Raw genomic sequence first — 10,417 nt, 5'->3', positions numbered from 1 at the left:
GTCAGTTTCCATGTAATTCCCCCTGTATCCTTGTCATGTATCGGTTTCCATATATTCCTGTATCTTTACCATATATTGATTTCAGGGTAATTCCCCCCTGTACCCTTACCATGTACTGGTTTTCCATGTAATTCCCTCTGTATGCTTACCATATGATATTGGTTTCTATGTAATTATGATGTTAATTATGTTAATTAAAGATATATGTCTTTAGTTTTGATATCTATGAAAGTGATTGTATATTGATTCATGAAATGTACATGTATACAAATAACGTCTTATTAGATATTAAAATACCTATGTATTTACACTACACTTTTCAAAGCTTATACATATTTTGTTAAAACAACATGGGACAATAGTTTCCAAAAATATTCATTCCTTCATTCATATATATATACAATTTTCAAAAGTTGCACTTATTTTATTTGAAAATGGTTACAGATGGGCTAGTAGTTTTCAGAAGACATACTTACATTTGCCCTATTTTGACATAATAGTTCGCTAGATTCTCTTAAAAAAAAAGAGCCAATTTAGGCACCTTAAACTATTTCTGTACAGGTATGATCTGATCATAGACATGTACTTGTCACCAAAAATGTGTTGACAAAAGGTGTTAGCCCCAGAAAGGGAGGGGAAGCATTATAATTAGTTTCATCCGTCTGTGTGTCCGTTGGAGGGTTTGGGCAAAACTTTTCATGTATCACTGAAATGCAAGACTTTTAATAAAAGAAATGATTCATAGTTTCCATCTGACTTTCATTATCATTTCTATGACTTTTAAAAGTATGGACATGAACTGAAAGCACACACACCTATTTTTATTTCTTTAATTTTTCATCGACCAACCGACCCATCAATTTAAAAAGTGTTATGATGAGAAGCATACTGAAATGAAAAGAGCTGCCATAATAAAGAGCAAGGGAAATGTACACTTGCATTACTTTTGATGCTCATATCACTTTTAGTGAATATCAGCCATAAATCAACTACTAGTATTTGTACAACAGCTCCAAAACCTTAAGACATAGAGACCTGATTCAAGTATCTTCTCCTATGTTTATCCAAATGGTTAACATGCCATCAACAAAAACTATTCATTCAGTCTAGCATAAATGATATTTTATGTTATATTTGTATATTTCACAAACATTACACATGATTCACTATACAATCATCATATGATTTGACCACATGAAAACATGTCTGTTGTGCAATTTTTACGTTCCAGACTGGAGAAGAGGAGGGACGGTATGAAGGTCATGATGGGTCAGTGACAGGTATCTGTATCTTTAAGTCAAACACAGATCATATTGTGACGTCATCGTTGGATAAATTCGTCAGGCTTTTCAATATCAAGGTAAAACTTGATTCATAGTAAATGTACACTAGATGTTAGCAATATGTGTTCCATAGTCTGAACAAATGTATTTTATTGAACACCCTTGTCATATGTTAGAGGGTTTTTTTCATATTTTATGTTTCACTTTTCTTTCCTGTAGTCAGGAATATCTAGTAGCAAGAATATAATACATACAACTCTTACTACAACTATGTTGCTGCTTGATTGATAGTCATTGTATAAAGAGAGCCACATTTAGCTCAGAAAAGTGAACTAAAAGTATGCTTACTGACTTCTGTTCTATTGAGTAATAAACTGTGACATTACTGGGATGCACAGTTCGATATCCAAACAACTTGTAGATTGTAGAAAGACAGGCAGGCCACATACATATCATAGCATTCAGTGGTTTTACTCATCTTGAATACAGTTCTGTACAGTTAAAGTTTTCTCCATCCTATGAACTGGTGAACCGGTGACTGGCAAAATTACTTTGGATACCGTGGATGTGTTAAAATAATACTAGGTACAAGGACAAAGTAGAAGACATTCCTCAACCAAGAGAGGGGAGAAAAAATTTTCCTCTATCCATCTGTACATAACATTTCTGAGTTCACATTTAATCTCCCCTTCCCCCCCCCCCCCCCAAAAAAAAAAAATAAAAAATAAAAAATAAAAAATTTAATCTCACACCTTTCAAATCATAACCTTTGCCTTCAATTGTATCATGGATATTAAAAACAAAAATTTCCTTTGCCATCATTAGTTTGTGGGGTGAAGGAAACTTCAACTTTACCAAAAGCTCTCTGACAACATGTCATCTCATCAAATGCCAACACATTTATTGCAACTACTGTACCTCAACTAAATCACTTTTTATGTTCATATCAGGACCAAACATGTGTAAGAAAAGTTGGTGGTTTTCCTTCCATGATAATGTGTATTGAAGCTCATATGCACCATCTTCTGGTAAGTCTCATCACATTTTTTATTGTAATCTAAATGTTTCCTTTAGTTCCAAAGGACACAATTGGGGTGAAAACAATGTCCATATCAAAGAGAGTAAAGACAAAGAAGAAGACAAATGTTACAAAAAGATATTTTTTTAAAAAGTCAAAATTTCAACAAGAAATTTTATTGACAGAAATGCTGTCAGTGTCTCAATTCATTTCACGAGGTCGCATGAAGTGGTGTCTTTATAAATTTGTGTCAAAATTGTGTTTAAGGAGTTGTGACTTGAGGCAATAGAAGAACCAAGTCTTACAGAAGCAAGTCAGAAATCAGCCATATTTGTTGTGATATATTAAATCTATAATGTATATACTGTGATTATGCAAGTTGTAGAAAAAATCTTGTAAAGTTGTCTGACACTTGATTGTTGACAGTATGTATACTTTTAATCATGTCAGCTCATTGTGATGTCAGCAGTTTGTTGATGAAACAAAAACTTATATAAAAATAATATTATAAATTTTTTCATTTTAATTTCACACACCAATGTTTTCACTGGTTGGACTAATTCGATTATTGCAATGTTTGAATTGATCCCTGGTGATAAGCATTCAGCTCTAATCGCACAATGATATTTGTAACAGTTTAAAGCTGCAAACTGCAACAATGTTTGAAACTCTTTTGTTACATATAATGACCTACTCATAATGTCATACACCCTGAATAGTATTGAATCACTATACATTTGAGTGGCTATACACATAATATATACAATAAATCCAATGAAATTGATTTGTGGGTCCGCACCCAAAAATGAACAACCCAATGCAATCACGATTTCAACCTGTTAATGTACTACTTAAGGATACACTAGATCTCTAATTAGTAAGTACAGTTTCTAATTATTGTAATTTTAACAATTTCCAGTGAATATATTGTTGGTTGTCTGATTTTAAAAAATAATATGCCAGTTCATACAGCTAGTGCAGTTTTAATGAGGGCTTGCCTCACTTTGTTTCTGCATAGTACTGAATATGGACACGAATGGTGATAAAATGAAGGGCTGGGATATCAACCAAGATCTCAAGGCTATAAATTTATAATGTAAAGTGTAAGGCTTCTAACTTTCAGGTGCTCTGACGTAAGTCCTTCTCCCACACGTTCCTGCAGCATACAATGTTACCACCATATTTTCATCTGCCAATTCGTAAACACTGACAGGATCTTGACCATCGCCACTTACAGGCCAAATTTGGAGTTTGGTTCCACCTGCAATCCAACTGGTTCTGTTCCTAATTTTCTTTCCCGTAACTGTCGGTAGTTCGTATGTTTCTCCCACTTTGAAGGAAGCTTCTATTTTGCCAGCAACTTTTGTAATGGTTTTGATGTAGAAGTAGTCACCATGTTGTCTGATTTCAATGATGGGGCTGTCCTCTACTATCCTCCCTATTACGTCAGGCTTAATCCCCATGGCTGTATACAACAATTCAAGGTTTTCTGCAGATTCTGCAACCCACTGTCCAGCAAATTTAGGTGCCATCTTGATATACCTGTCCTTGTAAAAGGGGAAAAGTATACTATAAAAATCTTTGTACTTGATGAGTTGGGGTATGAGGGTACTAGGTTGGAAGGTACTGGTAGGGGGGTGTACTAGCTTTGAAACTACTAGGTGGGATACTATTTTTTAAGCAAAAGAAACCTCTTGTGTATGGCTAGCCTTAGCCTCTTGGCGAAAGGGGAATCAAAATCCTCATTGCCTGGATTCTAGGCTATATTGTATGTCTTACACTTAGTCTATCTGAATAATGTAAAAGAACAATTTATGTTTTAGCAGTAAACTTTACCCTTGGTCAAATTATCAAAATGAAGAAGTACACTATTTAAACTTTAATTGATAATTTTATTACATCATTGGTGTATGTCTACACAACAAAGGTAACAGAAAGTTGTGGATAAAATCAAACTATAACATATGCTGTGTTCACTCACATGTAGGTGTCATTATAAACACAACCTTCAATCTAAGAGTGTTCAATGAAATGGGAGAGGTGTCTTGTTGCACATGTTCAAGGAGAGACTGTCTTCAAAAATAGATAACTTTGTATTATGTAATGGAAGTAACAATTACTGGTACTGTCTATTAGTAGTAGTGAGTTGCTATTCTTCTGTTTTTCAATGTCTCTGTATTTTGGTTGGTAATATTGAAATGAAAGGCCATTCTGTCTGTGTTTGTTTTTTTTGGTCTGTTTGATTTATGTAGTTGTTTGTGTTTCAGATTTGATGGTACTTGAGTTCTGTATTTCATACACAAATATGACATCAGACCTAAGTAGTCTGGATGCCAATGTGGTCTCTAAAGAGTGGAGGTGTAAATTGTAATGATTCCTTATAGCGGGACTCAGCCCAGACTAGACTTGACCTAAGTTGTTCCAGTTAGATTGTTGACTCTGAGTATCATACTCTTGTTGAGGTCAGTCTCTCTGACAATCTGGTATATTGTATCTGTTACAGCATGTAGTCTTGATAAAGGTCACAGTTGTAATACTTGCATGTCTGAAAGCTAAAACTCTTAGATGAGATCTATATATACAGACTTATTGTGTCTTAATTTCAATGAAATTATGTTGTCTGTTTTCATATCATGAATATCTTGATAATTGTTCCATGTGTTTTGTAAATGAAATAGAGAACTGACATGTATTTAAAGGGTCAAAGTTCATTTTCTGACACATGTAGTATGCATGTATGCTTGTCCTGTTTTTAGACTCATTACGCTTGAAATGATAATCATAATGAACTAAATACTAATCATACATGAACCATTGAAACAATAAGATCAATGCAGTGTGGTAACCTGTGACTTTGATTCTATAGATATCGAATTTTGAATATGCTGATAGTATAGATCAGTTTGCAACAGATTACAGTCATGCCCACACTGAGATGAAATCAACTCAACGATATATTGAAATACACACTAACACTACCTATTGTAAAGCCCATTACCATTACATAAATTACAGCATAGACCCTCCAGGGAGGGTTTATGATTACAGTAATACATACCTTTTGTTTTGTAAGTCCTGCTGAGACCCGTCACTGTAAAATTCTCTACTGTGGTAAAGAATGAAGGCTGTGGATGTGGTGGTAATTTTGAATTGTTTGAAATTCATTCCTTATTAATTATTAACAGAGTGGCAAAGCTTTTATCAGCTGTAGTCAGATACAGTTGCCCAGTACATATCTTTGATACTGTCTTGTAATAGGGCTGGTTAACACATGTAGTTAATACATAACAGTAAATATATTTAGCTTCCAGAGCTATGCATAAACATGGGTCTACATTTAATTATGCCAAACTCATGAAAATTGACTCTGTTTTGTGAAGCTGACTTTCCCTGGACATCATATTTACAGAACAGTACATTATACATGTATTTGGATGACACCCCCCCCCCCCCCTGTTTCTCATTACCTGACTGACCCAAATTTTCAGCTCAAACATCAAAATGGAAAAAGAAGAAATTTCACCAGCCCTTAATATTTTGCAGAACAGCACCCTCTCTGGCAAAAATAAGCAAATTTCTGAAGTTGCTATGAAAAAGTCATGAGAGGGTCACCCTGTGATATATCCATAGACTACCATAAAGTGAGAGGTACTTTATAACTGCAACATTCAGAGCATAATTCCACAACTGAAAGGATTAGTTTTAACAATTTTTGTAATAATATATCAATGTTAGGTATCGTAGTCATATTGACTATATGAGTGTTTGACAAGCAAGTGTTTGGTTGCAAGTCAATGTCAAGTATATCACTAGCTTACAACTAGTTTGGGGTGAGGGGATGGGGGTAATTCAGACAGTCCAATTTGATGTACTCTGAAGGCACCTGAAAATGTAAAATTATGTTTCCTGTACTTAGAGACTAATAATTTTTATCAGATATGATTCATGATCAGTGTACTCTCTGATGAAAAAAACAACATTTTCCATTTTCGTGTGGGTCACAACGTTGTATAATACTAAATTTTGCCAGGTGGACCACAAGAAATTGTTGCACACCATTGACGTGTTCCATTAGCTGAGAGGACATACTACTTGCTGTAGATATCTGGTTTTCTGATAAACTAAGTAATAGTGGTGGCAATGTATCAATCATAGAAAAGTTTAAAGTCTGGATAGCTCTTGTGGCTGAAGTTGGAGAAGAGATATTTCACACAGGGTATATTGAACCTTCCCCAGATAATAAAGGTCTTTGTTCTTCAACCAATCAAAATGGGGTTTACATCTGTGTCATATGCACACATAGATTTGATAATGATAAACAAGTTGATATCATTGGTAGTTCGGTGATGGGAGACTTATCATAGGTGTAATCTGGATGAGTTCTGGATGTTTGCCAGATAAAAACACTATCCTGTCATACAAACATGTAAGCAGTTCAAGCAAGTTTATTATTAAACCTTGTTTAGAATACAAGTTATCATTAGAAATTAGAGATTACAAAGAAAAAAAAAATTAATAGACTTTGATTAATGATACATACAACATCTATGTAAAGAGATTTGAAGAAGTGTTATCAAATGTGATATCAAACCAAACTGCTATACACATTTAGTGTCAAGAACGTCAATACAATTTTATGAAGTTGATGTGTGTAGATTATTATAACAGCAGTTGGTGGTGAATAGAGTATTATTTTGTCATACTTCTGCTTGTTATAGTATTGCTGTTATATTTACATTGCAGTCAACTCTATCAAAATTGCAACAATTCCTTTGACTTCTTGGTCAACAATCAAAGTTCATTCAGCTCTTCACCCAGTTGACTGGAATTCTAAGATCATACCATAATTGCTGCTCAAATTTCATTCCCAAGATTGGATTTCAGAGTTTACAGTATAGTTGCAGCGAACAGATGGCTGGATTTTTGAGACAAAATTGCAGCTAGTAGTTTAGTTGCAGCAAATGTTGCAGTGTAGCTCATTCCGTGATGGGTAAAGTTGCATTCAGCTCTACCATCAAATAGCTACTAGATTTCTAGTGTAAAAACTAGAAGAATTTATGCCTTTGTGAAGTATAATGAAGCACTATTTTCACCAATTTTAAAGGTTAGCACCATGTTATCACCTTTAAGCTCATAGATACGTTCCACACCCATTCCTCCTTGCTGCTTAACATGGATTTTCTCTCCATCTATACTTGCTACAAATTTGCCTTTTCCTCCAAAGATCAATGGTGCATCATATTGTTCTCCAATCTTGAACCTGGTGACTGAATGGCCAATCAGTGATGATGTTACTTCAATCACATAGGTGTCCCCATCTTTCTTGATGTCAAACGTCTGCTGATCAGCTTTGATTGCTGCAGCTTCTTCAGCATTAGCTCCAGAAGCTTTCAATATTGCCTCTACTCCCTCTTCTCTCTCAGTCTTCCATTTGCCGATAAGTCCTGCTGCCATCTTTGTTAAATATGACCGGTGTGTGTGTGTGAGAGATGTGATGTGGTCCACTGTTGGTCACAGAATGCCAGTGTGTCGCATCAGTTACCACTAGTTTACCTGGACAATAAACTATTATTCATATACAGGGTCTTGACATGGTGTCAATTTACGGAATCTGTGACTATTTCAAAGTCCAAAATGTCAGACAGAGAGCAGTGAACTTTAGAAACTACAGGTATCATTGATGTATATACTAGTCAAAGTAGAAAAGTGCGATTCCTTCCATAATCATCTACTAAACACAGATGAAAATTTTCTCTTTCATGAGAAATCGTTTGTATGCACATACAATCTAAATACATTTCACAAGATTAATATTGCCAAATTTTCCCAAAACTATACATCGTCACAAGTCCTTTTGTACTAGTGTACAAGCTAGAACGTTGTATTTGTTATTACAGTATACACTACAAGCATTTTTCAGTTGTGCTCCAAAGCCATTGGCGCTATTTTTCAGTTTGGATGAATCTGAATGGATGCTATGTGCTATGAACCACTGCACAGATGATATGGGGTTACGGGTCACTCTTTTGTCATTGGTCACCATGATGACAGAGACCCATTCTCCTGCTATTATGGGTTGCATGTTTTTTTTTTCAACAAAAATCCTCCTGCCACCAATGTCATATATTTAATGCCATAAACATGACAGGTGAATTTCCCTAACCAGTTTTTAGGCATATTGTTTAAATAATCATAAATTCCATGACAAATTTATAACCAAATAAATGGAAGGATTGAAATACATATTTCTGTTGACTCATGGATATTTAAGTTTGAACACTTTTGTACAATATTTGAAAATAATATGGCAAAATCAATATTATCACTCATCAGTTATCAAGCTGGAATGAGATCAATTTTATGCAAGTTTAATAGAGGACATGAATCTGTGATGGGAGAGAGGTCGTGACCTGACTATGGTGGGTCAAAGGTCATGTAGACAGCATGATTTATTTCTGTATTGAATAGTTATTTGTAAACCATTCAGATTAGCAGATTACAAACCACTAAGCAGATAGACCTGGACACTCTTTTGAAATGTACTGCAATGGATATTGCATACAAATATGTGAACATCTCAGAGTCCTGTGTATAGACTTTTCAGTTTTCCTTGGCATTAAAGTGAAAAGTAGTCTAGATGCCAATGTGGTATCCAATCATCTGAAAGAGAAATCTTAATGAAAGGTACCGGGTAGCACTAGACCGACTAAGTGCAAAGCAATGTAAAACCTTCTCTGTCTAAACACACACAAAACTAAAATTGGTTGCTTTTGTAATGATAAGAATATATTCATCACAGCTGTGCATATTTTTTCTCACTCTGTCTTGTTTAAGCAATTTTCAAGGCTTGATTGCCACATCACAATTTGACAACACACGTTCCAATGAAAACATGTCAATGTTGCATCATGGGATAGCCAGTTCAGTCCTTGGCATACTGCCAACTCCTCCCCACAAACAATCCAGTCATGTATTGTAGGATAAGCTAGTCAGAAAAGCTTTCCAGTGTTTTGATCACATTTTGTCAGTCAAGTCGTAGATGCATTATTTTCACATGTATGCTCTCATCATTCCGCTGCCTTAATGAAATACTTCCTTGCAGTAGCTTTACCCACTGTCATTGTTATCACAAGTTTGTCTCCTACCAGTTCAAATGTTCGTATTTGACTCCTTGGTTGAGAAGTGGCAGGTTTTAGGCAAAGTATATTGTCTTCCACGGTTGCAACCAGAGTATCCAACCCTCCTATCATATTGGGTACCTCAAATTCTTCGTGGAGTTTGAAACAGAAAAAGTTACTGCCTAGAAAGTCAGAGCGTATTGAGATGGCGAGGGAGTCATCTTCAGTGGTGATTTCTATTTCACTGTAGTCTATCTGTAGGAAGAGAAAGGTCTGCTCTGGAATTCCCAGTTCCCGAAGTACTCCATCCACATTTTCTACAGATGTATCCTGCTTCCATTTTCCACAGATTGTTAGCATTTTCCCCTAGTAATTGTTGTTCCTCGTGTATACAAAGTGATTATAAAACTGTACGAGCTAGTGAATGTACAAAGTTTGTCCAACTACAGTGTAGATGTTGCAAAAAACAAACAACTGAAAAAATAGTAACGAGGAAATGAGAGAACTGGTGACTATATGGTAACGTGTTATGTACTGGTCTGACTGTAATTCAGTCTCTCAGTTAAATCTTACTAAAAACCTGTATCCTGTCAACCACACCTATATACATTATATGAAGTCATGCTGGTCTTAGTAACATGTTTTTAGCGTCACTGTGTGTAATATCCCACACAAATGGGTTAAATATAGCTATATCCTGTGACCTCCCACATATCCTGACAACGTATCTGACAATACTATGAAAAGGTATGACTTAGTTGCCTAAGGGTGGAGCTCACTAGTAATTAGAATTTTTGTGACAACGTACATATGCTACCAAAGTTTTATATAGTTTTCTTATATTTGTTGGGTATTTGTTGTATTATTGAGATTATTTTGATTTTCTATTGGGTCAAGGGTTAACTAGTCCAGACAATGTACTGGATTGGTGTACTAGTGACTTGCTACGGTTACCTTGACATCACAAAAATGTCAGTCTATCAGGGTATCACTTTAGT

The 10,417-nt window shown here is 35.2% G+C and overlaps 3 protein-coding genes across 3 annotated transcripts; all 3 read right to left on the bottom strand.

The window, feature by feature from the left end:
• Nucleotides 1-3,413: 3,413 nt before the first annotated feature.
• Nucleotides 3,414-3,833, bottom strand: LOC144447180 (cellular retinoic acid-binding protein 1-like). Its single transcript, XM_078137088.1, has one exon. It carries the CDS (start codon nt 3,831-3,833, stop codon nt 3,414-3,416), a length of 420 nt encoding a protein of 139 aa, XP_077993214.1.
• Nucleotides 3,834-7,356: 3,523 nt separating this feature from the next.
• LOC144445084 (fatty acid-binding protein, brain-like) lies at nt 7,357-7,755 on the bottom strand. Its single transcript, XM_078134638.1, has one exon. It carries the CDS (start codon nt 7,753-7,755, stop codon nt 7,357-7,359), a length of 399 nt encoding a protein of 132 aa, XP_077990764.1.
• Nucleotides 7,756-9,368: 1,613 nt separating this feature from the next.
• On the bottom strand, nt 9,369-9,779 carry LOC144445073 (fatty acid-binding protein type 2-like). Its single transcript, XM_078134628.1, has one exon. The coding sequence runs from the start codon at nt 9,777-9,779 to the stop codon at nt 9,369-9,371; it is 411 nt and encodes a 136-aa protein (XP_077990754.1).
• Nucleotides 9,780-10,417: the final 638 nt, after the last annotated feature.

This window comes from Glandiceps talaboti, chromosome 2 (assembly GCF_964340395.1).
Source record: "Glandiceps talaboti chromosome 2, keGlaTala1.1, whole genome shotgun sequence".
Classification (NCBI taxonomy): Eukaryota; Metazoa; Hemichordata; class Enteropneusta; family Spengelidae; genus Glandiceps; species Glandiceps talaboti.
Note: the sequence above shows the minus strand (reverse complement) of the source record. Positions and strands in the feature narration are given on the sequence as shown.